The sequence below is a fragment of the Pinus tabuliformis genome, chromosome X, assembly GCF_031772625.1.
Source record: "Pinus tabuliformis cultivar Carrire ecotype Pingquan chromosome X, CPIR1, whole genome shotgun sequence".
NCBI lineage: Eukaryota > Viridiplantae > Streptophyta > Pinopsida > Pinales > Pinaceae > Pinus > Pinus tabuliformis.
Window position 1 is genome coordinate 28,043,392 of NC_142308.1, and position 19,675 is coordinate 28,063,066.

The 19,675-nt window shown below is 38.3% G+C and overlaps 1 protein-coding gene across 1 annotated transcript in view; it reads left to right on the top strand.

Moving 5' to 3' along the window:
* Positions 1–2,265: 2,265 nt before the first annotated feature.
* LOC149138157 (uncharacterized) overlaps positions 2,266–19,675 on the top strand; it is a 36,733-nt gene continuing 19,323 nt past the window's right edge. The window contains exon 1 of the mRNA XM_089450268.1: positions 2,266–2,633. Within this exon, the coding sequence (XP_089306394.1) occupies positions 2,266–2,633 (368 nt within the window). The remainder of the gene's footprint in view (positions 2,634–19,675) is intronic.

Below are 19,675 nucleotides of genomic sequence, written 5' to 3' on the forward strand. Positions count from 1 at the left end.
AAGGTGGGAAACAGGACACAAAGAAATTCAGCCTGGTCAATTGGGAGCAAGTCACTTTGCCTTATGATAAAGGGGGTCTGTCCATTAAAATTCCAAGCCTCTTTAATCAGGCTCTGGGTCTCAAACTGATCTGGAAGATCCTCACAGGAAATGGCTCTTGGTGGGTGGAGACCATCAAAAGAAAATATTTGAACGGCCCAACCTCCAACATTCTTAACGATCAAATTGCAGATCGGCCCTGCACCCCAGTTTGGCGATTGATTAAAAAAGTCCTACCCCATTTCCGAGAAAATGTCTCCAAAATCCCAGGCAGTGGAAGGAGCACAAAAATATGGTCTGATAGAATTATGGGGGCCAGCACTCGAAATTCGCAACAAGAATTCAGCCCTTTACAAGAATGGATGGAAGAACGAAACATAACCACCTTGTTTGACATCTCCTCTTGGACTCAAAACAGATGGAGTGACTGGAGAGAGCCAAATCTTCCTCAGGATCTCAGAGACCTTTGGCACAATTTGAAGCTTTCTCTCTCTGGCTCTGCCCCAATCAATAAAGAGATGGAGGATAGATATGTTTGGGACACCTGTGGGGGCAGCTTCACAGTGAAAGAGGGATACAAATCATTGCAAAATAAGACTCCCACAGTCAAGTGGCATCTGCACTCAGCAGCCTGGAAGAATGAATGCATTCCTAAAGTAAAACACTTCAACTGGGCTCTCTTAAAAGGAAAGATCTTAACAGCGGAAAACTTGAGAAAAAGAGGCATCCAAGGCCCCTCGATTTGTTGTTTCTGTAGAGCAGAGGAGGAGTCAATTCATCACTCCTTCCTTCGCTGTCCTTTCGTACAAAGCTGTTGGAACCAATTAATCAGCCCTTTGGAACGGAGGGGAAACTATGAGCAGGTACATAATCTCCAGCAAAACTGGAAGAAAGACTACCCTCTGCCCAGAAAAGGCAAGACTAACCTTATCAGAATTTGGAATTGCATCCCGGCTACTCTAAGCTGGAATATTTGGTTAGCTAGGAATCATCATGTTTTCGAAAATGGGCAGCCAAAGATGGATCAGATTGTTGCTAAGACCATAGCAGGTATCGCTGAAACTCTAAGCGCAAACCATATAACTCCCCCAGATCAGCAAGGTTGGACCCAGGAAGAACAGGATTGGTACAACAGATTCAATATTAGCCACTCCCAAGGTCTCCCCCCTCAGCTCAAAACAACGCAGTGCCACCACAACTGGAAGCTTAGAGGAGAAAAGACGGAGATAAATAAGTGGATCCTCGCTCAGAATCGCCCCCTCCTCTTCTTCGACGGAGCTTCAAAAAACAACCCTGGGATTGCCGGAGCAGGTGGACTAATCAAAGACAACAAGGGGACCCTCATAAGCAGATATGAATGGGGTCTCGGGAACACCTCCAACAACGCCGCGGAAGCTTACAGTCTGTTCTTAGGGACCGAAATTCTCCACAGGTTAGATATGAGGAACGCCATGATCATTGGAGACTCGGCCATTATTATTGCTTCCATGATCACAGGCAAGGAGTTTACAAAGGCAAGCCTCAACAGCATCAGAATGAGGATAAATGACAACATAAGAAACCTGGGACAAGTCACCTTCATGCACGTGCTAAGGGAGAGCAATGCTGAGGCTGATATCTTAGCCAACAGGGCAGTTAAAAGACCGCAAGGACAAGTCTGCGAAAATGGCAGAGTTTTTGAAAAGGCAATTCCGTAAGGGGCTGAATTGGCAGCTCATGCATCAGAAATGCTCCACCCAATCTAGTCACAATCGTCATATTCATCATTCCCCCTCAGGTTCCCGGTCCCTCGATTATCCTCTCCCCTCCCCTCCACCGTCGTTCACCTTGTTCCTCGATCCCAGCTCCCTGCTGCATCATCCTCCTCGTGATCTCTCCCCCGTCTTGGCGGGTTTCAGTCCCCTCCGCACCTTTGAATCTTGCTCAAATCTGCAGGAGGATCCAGCCTCAGGCATTTTTAAAATGCTCCCTCATCATGGCAGGCAGCCCTCGTTCCTTTATATCCCCCCTCAGGTCCCTCCTTTCCTCAGAACATCTTGGAAGTCTCAGAAACATTTGGGCAAAGCAGGGAGTCTCGAGACAGGCAGCTCGGTTATCTCACAGCATCTCCATACTCCGGTTTCCAGAGTCTGCAATCAGTGGGATCATCCGATCCTCCCCTCAGTGAACAGGTATAAAGCATTTCGTGTCATTATCTTTAGTTCTCTAACTTGTGCTCCCTCAGTCATGGCAGAAAATAGACAGCAGAACGAGGCACAGGGAGGCGAGGCGCGCCGTGAAAACCCGCTGGACAGGGTGTTAGGCAATAACAACTGCTCCGTCTGCAAGGATCATTGCTTTCTGATTGCCCGCTTCGTCAAGCATCATAATGAACTGCGTGAGGATTTCATCGCGGACAGCAGATCCAAGCGCAAGAAGCTGGAGAAACGAAAAAGGGAAATCGAGGCTCTCAAGGAAAAGTGCGAGCATCTGGAAGAGGTCGTCAAGCACATTCAAAGCCTCACGGAGAGCATGCAGGCTGAGGCCTCCACAAAGGATAGTCAGAAGGAAGAGCAGAAGGAGGACCAGATGGAGGACACTGTAAACCAGTTCTGGTGTTAATCTCATGAATAGCAAATTTTGCCTTATAGCCGGCCTGTTTGTTAGACAATATAGTAGATATCTCTTTCAAATTACTTTACTTCAGTTAGAATCACAGAAGGCAAGGGCTGCGCCCCTTATTTCGGACTTCTTACCCACCTACTTCTCATGCACTTTATGTATCTTTCCCTGCCTTGTGCAGTTTTTTTAATATATAAGTAGACGATCTTGTTAAAAAAAAAAATGAAAGATGCATATCATAAAGTCATACAGTCTCGAAAATAACATGTAGTTCCTTCTTTAGGATTCTGAACCCTTGTGAAGTGTTGCTTCCCACTATTTATCTGGAGAGGGGAGCAGTGAACAGTAATTACAACAAAATATCCTAGTTGAGCCTCAACTGTCAGATCGACTAGCTGTCTCGACCTGGGATGGCTTTGTGGCCCAAACATGACTACAAAAGATTAATTGATTCATTAAATGGCGACACATTACAGGAATAAAAACAAGTCAATCAATCAGATGAAAATGCCAACAAGATATCTCCATGCCCATCCCTGTGGTCGCCTTTGCTTCAAGTTGTTGCTTCCCCACGGTCTACCCTCCTGTGCCACCTAGCTGATTCCCGTCGCTTCTACCTTTACTACTTGAATCATTCATTCTCAAGAACTGGGAGTGGTCAACTATCAATTTAATGCCACAGTACAGAAGCAGAGGTCGCCTGGGTGGTACTTGATCTTCCCTTTGCATGGAGCACCATGCTAGGTCACCAATTCATCCTGAGATTCCTTGCCTTCATTTACTCTGTATTCTGTTTGATGACCGTGCTGCTGGATATACGCCGAAAAATACCCTTGTCGTCTCACTGAGTGGAAGTGAAATAGGCGTTTTAATGTTCGTTGATCTGGGTCGTTGATCCAGGTTGATTCAATCTGGGCTGCTGATCCGGGCCTGTCGGTGTCGCAATCGCAGTATAGGAGAGGGCCTTTTTACCATACTTCATAGTTCTTGTCGATTGTCCGGGCGTGAAACTTCAAAAAAGAATGATACATAAAATATCGCATCCAGAACCAAGACTCGCATATCGCCATCGGAAAGGGAAAATGGGCTTTAACACTAATTTATGGTGATTTCCGATGTTCCGAACATGACGATTTATAGAATGTATCACATAAAATATCCCATTCGGGAGAGTTATCGCACATCACAATTGCAAGTTGGAAGGGACTTTGGTGGAGGAGGGACTTTGACTTTTACGATCCCCAATTACGATAACGCAATCAGAGGGGGAAGGAATTATCGCAATCGGTGAGAAGGAGTGGTGATGGGACTTGGATATGGCAATTGACGGGGAACTTTGCGATATGTGATATTGAAATTGTAAAAGTTAAATAGGGAGATGGGCAAATATGTATCAAGAAAAGGGAAGGGACCGATAACGATTATGGTTTGTGGGTCCCGACACTTAAAAAGGGTTTCAGCATGATTTCTGAATGTTTTAAAACATTTCAAAGGGGAATGGGAAACACAGCTAGAGTTGGATATACAAAGGGATTTCGGCTAGAGTTAAAAATGGGTCATTGTGGCTAGAGTTTAAAAAACAAAGGAAAAAATGGGGTTTGTGAAAGAAATGGTTTTAAGAGAATATGGAAATTTCTCCAAAACAATTTAAACTAGACCTGTTCTTCCTCCTTTAATCTCTAATTTGCAAAGAAAAACAACCTCTTTCAGAAAATTAGTAGATAGATGCAAATGATTAATCAAACTAAAAATTATCTCTAGGGGTTATCATGGATAACATATGTCTTGGAGGCTAGCTCCAAAAATCTCTGTTCTTTTGCCCTCTTTGTACAACTGGAACTCTCTTTTAAGAAGGTGACAACATGATCCATCATCAAATTCTTGGGTACATACTTAATTTCAGATCAAGCAATTCATTAATAGCCCATTACATGCACACTTGCTTTAGATCTAATTATTCATGAACTATTCATCACTTGCACACCCAAGTACTTTGATCTTCATCTCCTTATATAGATTATCCCTTATCAAATACCACAGGTCAAAACCATACTAATGCCGATGGTATTCTTTGACGAGATCAAATAACCATTGCTAGGCTCAATACTATGGGTCAATACCATGGTAAATACCCTTGGTATTTAGAATACCATGGTGCGGAAACTATACACGTCATTTCTTCTTCATACCTGCGTATGTGCGCGAATTTGTTTCATAGAACCCGCGTATACTTCTTCAAACTTCATCTTTATCATTATTCTGTCTCTGAACTGATATTCCTTTGTCCAATCTTTCTCACATCTGTACTGGCCTGAATACAAATCCTGCTACCATCATGTTGACATGCTTATTAAGTAGGTTACCATCAAGGACAACACATTTGTCATAATTCCAACAATCTCTCCCTTTGGACTTGATTGCAACCACTTTGGTGTTTGGTCACCACCACCTGTAAGTACCTATAAACATATCTGTAGATATATCAAGGATTCTCCAAACACCAAGATTCTCTCCCCCTTTAACATCAAGGGAAAAGGGTTGACCAATGTTGAATGAAGGCATCTCTCCCTTTTTTAACATGAGCGCTGTAGATATGATTTGTTGAGTATGTATATTGAATACTGACCATGCTCCCCCTGAGCACATGCTGAATTTTCTGAAGATATACAAAGAAGTACATGACTCTATGACTCAACTAGACATGACCTTTCCTATTACCAATGACTCATGCTTACATTGATCACCCAACACAGTGGGGTTACAAATTACATCACATGCCCAAAAATATGGGATTACATGACTTGACCACAATAGTCCATACATGACTGAATTTTACAATGATTTATAACATAGGTCTTTACATGACCTTTACATCAAGAGACAAATATGGCATTTATAACCAAAACAAAAGACCTCAATGAGTGAGGTAGAAACAACAACTATATAAGTAACTTCAGTAGCATAATCATCAATACATTTGCAAGTAAATATAATTCCAACAATGCAAATGCTCCTCTTGAACTACAGGAAATATCAACAGACTGTACTCAACCAATTCCAGAACCAGCAAGAAAAATTGGAGCTTGTTTCTTCATCATAGAAAAACATACGTGATTGTTTAAGTAGAAACTCACTTATGTACATGAATTTTATTCATAGGATCTGTGTACATAAAGTAGAGTACTGAAACTTCACAACTATGGCTCCCCCTGAACCTGTAATATCTAATCCTGTTCACTGTGACTATACCAGATGCACTGTTAGTAATAAAAGGATGGATATCAAAAGTAACCATGACAATCATCACAAGGACAACATATACATTACTCCCCGTGAACATGAGGGATTAACAAAGTGATGAAGTAGGGACCATTCCTAATTTTTGTCTGAGATATTCAAATGCATCACATGGAAGAGGTTTTGTAAATATGTTAGAAAATTTTTCTTTTGAGGTAACATATTCCAGTTTGACCTTTAGTTCAAGCACATGTTCTCTTAGAAAATGATATTTAATTGGAATATGCTTGGTATTGGAGTGCATAACATGATTTTTAGAAATACTAATGGCACTTGTATTATCACATAGAATGGAAATGGGCGGAGAACAATTGATTTGAATATCCTACAATGTTTGCATCATCTAGATAAGTTGTGTGCAACAAGATTTAGCAACAACATATTCTACTTCTGCAGTAGATAAAGCAATTGAGATTTGTTTTTTGCTGAACCCTGATACCAAGTGGGGCCCCATATAGAATGCTCCTCCAGTAGTGATTTTTCTATAATCAACATTTGCTGCCCAATATGCATCTGTATAAGTATGAAGAGTAAGATATGCATCTTTGGGATACCATAAACCAAAGTATTGAGTGCCTTGTAGATATTTGAATATTATTTTGACTACATGAAGATGATTTTATTTTGGATTATCTTGGAATCGTCCAACAATCCCAACTGCATGCATGATATCTGGTCTCATTCTTGTAAGATAAAGTAGACTTCCGATCATGGATCTATATTCTAGTTGGTTGAGTGCGGGAGAATCATAATGCAAACTGAGACTACATCCTATCACCACTGGTGTGCATACCGGTTTGCAATATTCCATTCCATATTTCTTTAGAATCAGCTTGAGGTACTTTGTTTGTGAGAGAAATATGACATTCTTTGCTTGATGTACTTGTAAACCAAGAAAGTATGTTAGCTCACCAAGTAAAGACATTTCAAATTCATGCCGCATGACAGAAGCGAACCTTTGACTCATGGATTCTTCATTTCTACCAAATATGATTCCATCCACGTAAGCAACAACAATTAAAAGTTTACCATCATCCACGTTTATATATAGGTTTCTATCTGTAGACCCCTTAGCGAAGCCTTGTTGTTGAATATACCTGTCAAGGCGATAATACCATGCACGAGGGGCTTGTTTTAGTACATATAATGAATTCTTGAGTTTGAAAACATGGTTTTCATCATTTCCTAGAATGAACCCTTTAGGTTGTTCAATATAGACTTCTTCTTCTAGGTTCCCATTTAAAAATGCAGATTTAACATCCATTTAATAGAATTTGAAATGATGAAAGCTTGAAAAGGAAATAAACATTCTTATGGCTTCAAGTCTAGCTATAGGTGCAAATGTTTCTTCAAAGTCTATTCCTTCTTGTTGAGCATATCCTTTGCAAACGAGTCTTTATTATTTCTAATTACTTCTGCATTATTGTTCATTTTATATTTGAATGCCCATTTTGCCCCAATAACATTCTTATCATGAGGTCTAGGTACTAATTCCCATGTATGATTATTTTCTATTTGGTCAAGTTATTCATTCATAGCCTTAACCCAACATTCGTCTTTGCTAGCTTGATTTACATTTTGTGGTTCAATTGTGGATAATAAGACTAGATAAATAGAAATTCCAACAAGAGTTCTTCTAGTTTGTACTCCAGTTTCCTTATCACCTAGAATTTGAGATTCTGGATGTTTTTATAGAATGTACCTTGATAAAGTATTTTCTGATGCTTTTATATTGTCACTTCCGATGCTTCGTTGATTATTTCTCCAACATTCTTTTGGCTTCTTGTAGGAATATCTTTGTCATCTACTGGTGCTTCCTTTTTGGTACCTGTGGATGCTTCATCAATCAAAACGTCAATGCATTCAACAATCTTTTGAAATATTTTATTGTAACGTTCAATCCTTTGCTTCTAGAGGAGTATCCAAGGAGAATTCCTTCATCAACTCTAGCTTAAAACTTTCCTAGTTTATCATCATTATTCTTTATGTAACATTTACTTCCAAAAACTATGAAATGCTTGACAATTGAAGGCTTACCAAACCAAAGTTCACGAGGCGCTTTATCACTATTTACACAGATATGAGCTTTGTTGAGAATAGTTACCGCTGTATGTATTGCTTCGCCCTAGAAGGTATGAGGTGTTTGGGACTCATCAAGAATGGCACGTGCCATTTGTTGAATTGTTTTGTTGATTTTTTCTGCTACCCCATTTTGTTGAGGAGTCTTAGCTATAAATAACTGCCTCTTAATGCCATGCTATTCACAAATGTCCAAAAATTCATCTGATATGAATTCTCCTCCCCTGTCATATTTGAGACATTTGATTTTTAAGTCCAAGTCATTCTCTACAAAAGCTTTTAAGACCTTAAATTTATCAAAATCTTCATCTTTATGTTTTAATAAACCAATCTAGCACATTCTAATAAATTCATCAATAAATAAGAAGAAATATTGTTCACCTCTAGGTGAATTGTTCCTCATTGTCCCACACAAATTAGTATGAATAAGTTCAAGTGGCTTACTTATAGAACCTTCTTTGGCATTGAATTGTACCCTAGTTTTCTTACCGAATTGACATGATTTTCATATAGTAATTTCTGGTAGAAAGATGTTGGGAAAATCACGAAATTCTACTAGCTTGCTTGACTTATGTATTTGAGTAAAGATTAGAGGTCCCAATATTTTGTGCCACAACCAACTTTCTTTTTCTTTGCTCAAGTAACATTGTTCTAGATCACCTTCCAAGACATAGACATTACCTGGAGTTCTTATTCTTTTTATTACGGTTTTTCTTGTATCGAGATTTCAAACCACACAATCATTTGATCTGAAAACAACTTCATTCCCTTGGTCACACATCTGGCTAACACTTAACAAGCTATGCTTCAACCCATCAACAAACAAAACATTTCTAGCTTTGAATTTTTCTTTTAGCAAAATAGTTCCTTTTCCTTTGATAGAAGTAGGTGAATTATTTCCAAAGGTTATGCTTTTTCTTTCTTTATTTCTTTAAAATACATAAAATTATCTTTATCACTTGTCATGTGTTTTGAGCATCCACTGTCAATGTACCACAAGTTTTCTTAATCTCCTGCATATAGAGATAAACCATAGTTCTTCGATTCGATGGTATTCTTCTTCCATACCTTAGATGTTGTTTCCATTTGCTCATTCTGAGATGTTTATCGTGCTTTGCTCCTGCATTCAGATTCATTATGCCCGAATTTATTGCAAAAAGAGCATTCTGTTTCATATTGATGAGGAGAGAAGGCATTGTAAGAGTATTTCTTTACTCAAATCTAATTATTTTGTTTTCTTGCTTCTATAGTCATGATAGTTTTGTAAGCAACACATTGAGAAACCTTATGACCAACATTGTGACAAGTGAATGTCATTGTCCATTAAAGTAGAAGTTTCTGGGAGTATAGTACCTTCTAGCGTTTTTTTTCTTTTGATTGAACTGAGAAGAATTTACCTGGGAATTATTTGGTCCTTTATTCGTTAGGGGAATTTTGATGTCAAATTATAAAATAATAGTGGAAATAATAAAATAATATTAGATTACATCATCAAATTTTAGAGGGAAAAAAGAAAAAACTATTTTTTCAACTCGTATTTTCAACTTATTTCCTTATGGTTTACTCAAATTTCGAGTGACAACGCTTGTTGGATGAAAATTTTGATTCTTCATCCAAGGAGCACCCATGTTTCATACTTGTGATGGACCATATTACACAAAAAATGAGAAATACATGAAAAAACGTGATTGCAATCACGTTTTTTCATGTATTTCTCATTCTTTGTGAAGCAGGGTCCATCGAAAGTATGAAATATGAATACTCCATGGATGAGGAATTAAATTTTGCATCCAACAAGTACTCCTACTCAAAATTTGAGTAAAACCTTAGGGAGATAAGTTGAAAATACGAGTTGAAAAAGTAGTTTTATTATTTTATTATTTTTTAATCTTTTTCCTTTTTTACTCCAAAAATGGTGAATCATCCCCCATGGTTGACATCATCATCTTGAATCGTATTGGTTCTTCTAAAGTTTTTTTGGTTGTACATTTTTCTTAGGAGGCCCATTTTAGACCTCAAAATTCCCATAATGATTTTGCTGTAGGCTGGAGTTTACTTGACTACTTCTTTTTACTGCGTTGAGATAACTTCCTGTTTCTGTAGAAGACGTTACAATATTTGATGTTTCTTCACTATATCCAAGACCCGTCTTAATAAGAGGAGAATGTTGAACTTTAATGATTTGATCTAAGGTTTCAGATCCTTTAGCAAATTAGATTAAGCCTTTTTTCTTTCTCAAGTTCTTTCCTTAGACTTACTATTTCACATTCTAGCTTTTCATTATGCTCTTCCTTTTCTAAGATTTGTTTCTTCAAGGTTTCTTCTGCTAATTTAGCTTCTTCTAAACAAATCTTAAGCTGCATTATTTCTTCAATAAAAACATCTTTTTGTTCTAAGGCATCCACAAAATTATCATCATACTCCTTACTACTTCTATCTTCAAACACCATAAGTAATTGATATTCTTGATTAGACTCACCTTCTTCACCATTTGAAAGACCATCACTATTTTCATGTGTGTAAAAAATTCTCTTGTTTTCAAACCTTCTCCTATTTATTTTTGCAACTTCTTTCATTTTCTCATGGTTTTCTCTATAGGGACACTTAGCAGCGTAATGACCAACTCTACCACAACCAAAAGACTTGAAGGGAAATTTACCTCTGAATCTTCTAGTACCCACGTGGAGTGTCTTTACGAAGTTTTCCTCTTCTTCTTCTGATACGTAACCTGATTGTTCCTTTTCTTTTCCTTTTGCGGTAGCTTTTAATGCAACTTCTCTGATATATGAGGGACCCACTTTACTCATTTCATAGGATGTTAGAATCCCATGAAGTTGTTCAACAATACGATTCTTCAAGTCTTGCATTTGTTCTATGGTAGAAACTTTCGAATCAAATTTGGGAGTTAGAGACCTTAATATTTTTTCAACCAATGATGATTCTTTTAATGCTTCACCGAGATTTCTCATAGAATTCAAGATATCGTCTACCCTAATAAAGAAACTTGCGATACTTTCATCATTGTGCATTATGAGAGTTTCATATTGAATTCTAAGAATTTGAATTTTTCACTTTTTACCTTGGTGTCACCTTCATAGCTTTGGATGATCTTGTCCAATATAGACTTTGCTGTATTCAACTTCATGACTTTGACAAATTCTGATTCTGCCAAGCTTCCTAGCAGAGCATTGACAACTTTTGCATTAGCCTCCTGTTTCTTCTTTTCTGCTTCATCTGTGGGAATGGAGGATGGATATTAATAGCCTCCTTCAACGATTCCACATACATATGCTTCAAGTGACTGTAAGTAAGCTCTTATTCTTACCTTCCAAAAAACTAGATTGGTTCCATTGAACAATGAATCTTCCTTAAAGCAATCAAGCTTCTTCTAAAGAACTTGTTGTTACACAGAATTTTGTCACTGTCCCTGTACTCCTCGTTCCATGATCCCGGAGGACCTTTACAGTGAACCCTACATGCTTTCCCTTCATGAAGAAACTCCCATTGTGTCCCTCTTCATGAGAAGAACAATTCCCTTTTGCATCATTTCCCAAAAATCTTCTGTTTTTCTCAGTTTACAAGACCGGTGCTAATGGCCCATATTCTCCTTGCGCCAATATGCAAGGATTATAACTGTCCCTAGTGCTGACTGGAGCGACTGAGCCTTGTTCCAGTCGTGTTGATCCTCTTTTGGAAAGTTTTTTAAATAAGGAGCCGAAGCTTCCAGCTCTAGAAGCTTCGTAACGGAAGTCTGGTAAATGGTTGGGCCGGATGGAGTCGAGGATTTCAGTTTGGGCTCCTTTCCCCTATTAGGATAGAACTACCTCAAGAGATAAGACCTTCTCCCATGAGAATAGGAACCATCTCCCATCCATTCATGCTATATAAACATCCCTTTTTCCCAAGCACAAGCTAGTGTTAGTGTTGGTGTGCTAGTGCTAATTAAGTTTGGAGCAATCAACAAGTTATTCATATTTGTAGCTCTCTAGTTGTGTCTGAGGGAGAAGTGTGAATTTGGTTTGATTTGTGGTGAAGTAAAATTCTAAGTGTGGACACAAATAATTCCTCTAGCCCGTTAGCGGGTCTAGCCACAAACAAGACATTCTATGGAAGATTTCCTTAGGTTAGATCTAATTAAGAGGGCCTACCTCGTAGTAAGTTTATCTCGTTTGGTGATGACCTTGCTTGCTCAGTCCAGCTATCTCCCGTTTCCTTCTTCGAACACCTGAAACAAGTAAACAACAACAAACAACAACTGTGATAATAAAAAAATTGTAATTCAACCTACTTAACAAGTCAAGAAGCATTAAGCCATAAACATGCGAGATGACACTTTATGTAGGAAATCAATCAATAGTTGCATATATATTAAATCAGGAAGAGATTACAACCGTTATCTTGACGTTGTTGTTCTCCAACAACAAAACCAAGTTCCCACACACTTCCGTTAGCATTCCATGGTGGCATTAATAATGTTAGTTTTAAGGCTCTTCCCTTTAGTCTTCACACTAAACCAAATTCACACTTCTCCCTCACACACAACTAGAGAGCTACAACTAGGAATAAATTGTTGATTGCTCCAAACTTAATTAGCACTAGCACACCAACACTAACACTAGCTTGTGCTTGGGAAAAAGGGAGGTTTATATAGCATGAATGGATGGGAGATGGTTCCTCTTCTCATGGGAGAAGGTCTTATCTCTTGAGGTAGTTCCATCCTAATAGGGGAAAGGAGCCCAAACTGACATCCTCGACTCCATATGGCCCAACCATTTACCAAACTTCCATTACAAAGCTTCTAGAGCTGGAAGCTTCGGCTCCTTATTTAAAAAACTTTCCAAAAGAGGATCGGTGCGACTAGAACAAGGCTCCGTCACTCCGGTCAGCGCTAGGGACAGTGATAATCCCTGCATATTGGTGCGTGGAGAACATGGGCCATTAGCGCCAATCTTGTAAACTGGGAAAAACATAAGATATTTGGGAAATGATGCAAAAGGGAATTGTTCTGTTCATGAAGAGGGACACAATGGGAGTTTCTTCATGAAGGGAAAGAATGTAGGGTTCACTGTAAAGGTCCTCTAGGATCATGGAATGGGGAGTACAGGGACAGTGACAAAATGCTATGTAACAGATGCCCCCTAAAGCGTGAAGGCCGAACTAGAGTGAGGGGTGAAATGTTTTATGAATTAGTGCGAAGAACCAGAGTCTGTCGTCGGAAAACCTGCAAGAAAGTACAAATACATAACTGAAAACTCTGTCAAATGATACATGAATCATGGTATGGACGCAACCATATAGAGAATGATCATGTAAATGGATCCAGGCATGGGCATAGCCATCCGATCAACAGGATCATATTGAAACCAAGGTATGGTCGTAGCCATCCAATAATGAGAAGGATCACATATGACAACTCATGGTATGGTCGCAACCATCCATCTGAAAGAGACATGTATATCAACATGAACATGTCACATCGCCTCACAACCTGGAATTTTGTAAATTAATCCCAGGGTCTTGCACTCCAACACGACCCGATCAAAGTACAGATTCTAACATGCAAATAGATGTGTTGACGTTGAACATGCTAGAAAATTGCTTGATTACCAGCCGATGATGTAAACTATTAACAAGTGCGAGAGAAACCACCAATAATGACAATGGTCCTCAAGGTACTATTAGCACGATTCACGAAATGTGAATAAAGGAACTGTAGTCGAATACCCGTGAAATCACCCGATTGAAAGACAATGATGTGAACTTGTTGTCAAGTGTGAAGAACTTGCCATTAGGGCATGCAAGCTCTAAGGTACTGGAAGGGAGTCTCTCGGTCAACTTCCTGGATAATGAGCTGAAGTCGATAGGAAGTGACCGTGTCAAAGGAGGTCTATAATGTATCCCACATCATCGACACGAGACAAAGGGATACAAAATGATTTTGGATGATACAGAGAATTAGGGGTAAGTGTAACCGCAGAAGGACAACTCTTGAACATATCGGCGACACGACTAGAAGTTTGGCAGCGTTTGGATCCATAGGATTTGTTATATACCTAGGGGGGATAATATGGGGTACAAAGGGAGGTACCCAAGGAAATAATGTAATAATGGGATGGGCCATAGTAATAAATAATGTGGTTAACCCGTATTATGTAAGGGACCACAAGTAGTTAGTAATAATGTAATGGGCCCATGGTATTAGATAGATGGTATTGAGGGAACCATGGTAATGACCCATAGTATTGTATGTATGAGGCCTATATAGAGGCTAGAGACTCCACATTGAGAGGTGTCAAGGAATGTTGTATGAATAGGCATATGGCTTGTGGAGTGTTCTCCTTCCTTAAGGAGTGAATGTATGGTGTTGCCCTACCTTAAGGGTTTGATTAAAAAAGAAGCATTTATATATATTCAGATCTTGTTATTTTTGGTGATTATTCGCAGTTATTGAGTATATTGGTATCATTTCATATATTTTCAGGTGAGATCTATAACAAGTGGTATCAGAGATAGGTGGCTAGATGCACATGCATGGTACCAGTGGACTACTCTTTTGAGTAGATCTTATTATTTGTGTTCTTCCCATGTTTCGAGGACGAAACATGCTAAGGGGGGTGGAATGTTATATACCTAGGGGGGATAATATGGGGTACAAAGGGAGGTACCTGAGGGAATAATGTAATAATGGGATGGGCCATAGTAATAGATAAGGTGGTTAACCCATATCATGTAAGAGACCACAAGTAGTTAGTAATAATGTAATGGGCCAGTTGACCAGTAGAGGTCAACATCACCCATGCAGTGCACCCCGTTTCTTGACAGAAAGAAGCAGCACCTGATCAGCATGTCCGTGCCATCCTGCCATCAGCAGCAGCTTGATCTTTTTGATTGTAAACCCAGTCTGCATGTATTAATTGTAAATAATCTTAGCAGACATGAGTCATGTATGTATTTTGCCTAGGTGGACCTAACTTTCTGATGATAATCTTCGTCCCGGAAGGTTTTTCGTCTCACCGATCCACGGATTGGCAGAGTTTTCCTTCAAACCTGACCCCAAAGCCGGGATTGATTTTGTCATTAGAACTTTAGGAGAATCCTAGTGTGTTGATCTGCTAGATTATCGTGGTGTCGCAGAGTTGGGTGATTTATGAGGGTCTGTATTAAGTGGGCTTGTCCCCTTGAGATGTAAATTGTAAAAGTCATGATGTAATGTGTCCTGAGGGTCGAGAAATGTTTTAAGTCCCCTCATGAGTCCTAAGTCCTAGGTCCTAGGTGATGTTTCCGAAAGCTTAGTTCAGTGATCCATGTTAAATGAATTAAAAATTAAAAAAATGAATAAAAATAATAAAAAAAAATAATAATAATAAAAAATTAAAAAATGAAGCAAAAACCCTAACTAATAAAATAATAATATTTTAAGTTAATAAATCGACGGATGAGATCAAGAGATGTCTTGATCCTCATCAACGGTCGAGATCATTTCTACATGGATCACTCGAACTAGCCGTTAGGATCATTTCCTTTATATAGGGTCTTAGGGGGTCATTTCAAGGCATCTGATCTGTGAGTCTGTACTGAGAAAGCTTTCTTGTAATCTGATTTTCTGATTAATAAAAAGACTTTGGGGTTCAAACTGGCTGGTGTTACTCTCCGGAATTGTTGTGAGATGATTGTTTTTTTTTTTTTTGCATATTTCAGTTTTCAGCAGTTAATAATAGCTGGTTTTCAGAGTATTGTGAGTACAGGTATCTTGCTCACGTGCTAGGGTTTGAATGTTGTAGGGTTTCTGGAATAATGGCAGGTATCTCCATTATTCCTTGAAATCTAGCAGCATTTCTTGCCCTCTTTACTGATGTTTGCTTGAGGTGTGCAGGAGATTTTTAGGTAAAAGTTACAGGTGGGCGTTTGGGGAAGTTCTAGGCTGAACCAGCCGACTCCTACAGGCTTTTCTGTGCAGAGCCCAGCTGATTGTGCCCTGGGTTAACCTTTTAAATTTTATTTTGTGTTTTACGTTGAGAGATTTTTCTTTCTGTTCACAGTGAAGTTCAAGTTTTTCTGATATTTCAAAAGTATTACTGTTGTTATAGCTAAATCTGGCATTTCAGGGGCCACAATCTGTAAATTATTGGGCTGTCTTAGGGTTTCAAATTTTTTTTTTCTGTTCTAGGGTTTCATATTTTGGTTCAGTTTTCATTAGGGTTTTTTCTAAAAAAAAAATCGCATATATCTGCAGGCTTTTATTTGTCTATCTTGCAGGCTACCAAATAAGGACCAGAGAAGGAAATTTTGCAAGATTCCTATCTCAGTGATTTAAGGGGATTCTAGAGCGAGAGAAACTGAATTTTTTTTTTTTTTTTTGTGCTCCTCAATTGTCGAAAACTTTTTCATAAGGAGATCCAGCCATCCTGTAATTGCTGCCGAATTTCCTTGGGTTAGCAAACAAAATCATGCCAGGTCTCCTTCCACGAGAACAAGCAGTGGCTTCAGCGTAAAATACATTGATCTGCGTACTGCATCAAGGTTTCATTAGCGGTAACAGCTAAGTCAAAATTTTCTTTTGATCATATTCTGGTTCTGCATCTTCTATCTTTTTATCTGAGTTAAGGCATATACATTTGAGAGGCTTTGTGTAGAATCGTATTTTCCTTGGCCTGTGTTTGATCTTTTTGTGTGAGCCAGGTTCATAATCAATTCGTTAAAGCTGTAGATCACCCTCAGGTTGCAGCACGTTTAAAATTTAATGGGTCAGATATAAAGCGTCCAAGTATCTGCCATTTCCAAATCAAGCACGTGATCAGCATTTCATCGATTATTAGATCTCTGCGTCTGCGTCCAGGTAAGCCTCAAGCGACTGCTGTTTTCTCCCATCGCATTGGAATCCTTTTTTGCATTCAGACGTGGCCCCTTTTAGGAATACGGCTCAGTGTTTCATTTTCGGATTTTCTGAATACCCTTGCAATTTCGCTGGTGTGTATTTTCACGCTATCCATTTTTCCTCCTGCCGCGAATTGCGTTTCCAGATTCATTACTGCGTGCTCATTTCCTTTATTCATTGGATTGCTGTAGAGTGTTAAAGAAATCGCCGTCTGTCTGCTTGCGTCCTTATCAAGTTTCAATTTTGAGTTATATGTGCATAGCGTAGGTAATAAAAATCGATTTTATTTTAAAAAGATTTACGTTTTGTTTTAGTTTTAGATTAGGGTTTAGATTTATGACCATAGTTTCGTTCCCTTTAGTTTTTTTTGTTTAAAATTGTATTTTAAATAAAACAAAATAAAAAAAATAAAAAAGTTAGCATAGATTGTAATTAAATTTTAACTTATATTAGTTTAGTTTAGGTTTTGTTGTATTTAGATTTTAAGTTAGTCTTTTAAATTTGGTTTTTTTTTTTTTTTTTAAATATGAAAAATAAAAATAAAAATAATATATATTTTTAGGTTTATTTTTTAAATGTTAGATTTTAGTTTTAGAATAGATTTTAATTTTTTAGATTTTAAATTTTCATTTTTTGATATTTAAAAAAAAAAAAAAAAAAAATTTAAATTTTTTTTTGAAAAAAATATTAAAATTTTGTGGAAAATTACTTTGCCAGTTTCAGTTGCTTTCGTGATATATCTTCCATGCTGAGATCTGAAATTTTCAAGTCGAAACACGAAATATGATATCTGGATTAGGATTCTCGTGGTGGTTTAGAGCATCTATTTTTTTGAATCTTTCAGTTGCTGGATATCGTTTTGATTTAGCTGATGATTGATGATTGCTGTTCATGGTCCATGTTTTTTATATATCATTTAACAAGTAATCATTTTAATAACAATCTCTTAAGGCACTGGTCTATCAAATCAATAAAACCATTTTAGTGCATCTCGTCTCCCGGCCCAACTGTTTGGCAGTTGGCCTTCATCTTTCCTCAGGGTCTACCCCCCTTAGCCGTGGGAGACAGGCTTAAACGGAGGGATCGGGGATCAGAGTGACAGCCCCCGGTCTGAGTGTTGTCGTGTCAATCTACGCGACAACATTTTTTGGCGCCGTTGCCGGGGACACTTTGTTCTTGGTGTTTCAAACGACAATCATTCATCTTCTCATCTTTCTCATCTCTCAGTTGAGCTGGCAGATTCAATATTTTGGCATCTTTTCATCATATATCAGTAGCGCCTCTTGGGTTTGTTTCCTGTTTGGGTGGCGACTCCACTTTTCTTATTTTTTCCCAGACAAAAAGCCTACCGCATATCTGTTTGTTGATTGCTTCTCGGATCTTAGAATCAGATTTGTTGTTCAAGTGGCGACTCCACTTCTTTCATCTTTTAATTTTCTTGAGCAAAGATCTAGTTCTATCATCCCTTATTGTTCATCATGGATTATTCATTTAAACCATGTCGTTTTACTCACCGTCTCCATGATTTTCCGGAGGAGGCCCTTCCTGAATTGCCTATTTTTTCAGATGGTGATCCAATCGCTGCTAAAAGGCATATTGACTTGTTTATTCGCTTCATGATCATATATTGCAGACCCCCTCAGTTTCATCATGGTGATATCAAAATGCGTCTATTTGTCCTTTCTTTAGAAGATGATGCTTTGAATTGGTTTAACAATTTTCCTAAGGATTCTTTCTCTTCTTTGGCTGATATTATCAATGCTTTTGAAGATAGATATGGTTATCCAAACAGCTTGCCTTCTTCCTCCAAAATTGTGCAACAGAATGTAAGTAATTTGATAGGAGGTCCAGCTGAAAGATCCCAGGACGATTCTTCATGTCAAAATGTGTCATCCACCGAAAATATTGCAGATCAAGTTCATGATAGTGAAAAACCAGGGACAAATGACAATGAAAAAGAAGAGCAAAAGCAAATTATACGAGATTTAATGATGCTGGTAAGAAATATGGAAATCAATCAAACTAATTATGTCAATGATGTGAAAACTTTATGCACTCACCTGGAGAAACGTAATAGAGAGATGGAGGTCACGCAAAATCAGCATGCTAAGGAAATTGAGGCCATGAAAATTAAATATGAAACAGAAATTAGAAGCATGCAAAGCAAGATGTCAGTCTTAGAGGAGAATATGGTGACCATGAAAGCTGATCATGATAGGGAAATTGACTCTATGACATTCAATCATAACAATCAGTTGGCTGACATGCAAGCGAATCATAAAGAAGAAATAAATTTCATGCGACATTGCTTGATGGACATAGAGGAAAAGAATGATAAAGTAATAAAACACATGCAAGAACACCATACCATGCAAATCAGCGCTATAAGGGATGAATGCTCTAGTCAGATGGATGCCATTAGAATACAAGTTCAAAAGATTCAACAATGGTCAGATGATAAGAGAAACCAAGAGCCTTCTCATTTGCCGCAACAAGCTCCATCTTACTATGAGGAGGTCATTAGGTGGATAATTGAAGGTGATCCAGATAAGCTTAAAAACGATAAAAATCAGATGCAAGACACAAACGGACTTAGCATGCATATCTTACACACTTCATCTGATAGTTTCGAAACAGAAAGTTCCAGATCATCAGTAATTCATCCTGCCAGAAAGAAAAAGCGCAAGAGGAAGAAAATGAGAAGAAGATTTGACGCATCAGACGGCCGTGAGCAGCTTGATTTTCGGATAGGAAAGAGTCCTACCATATGCAAAATTGGACATG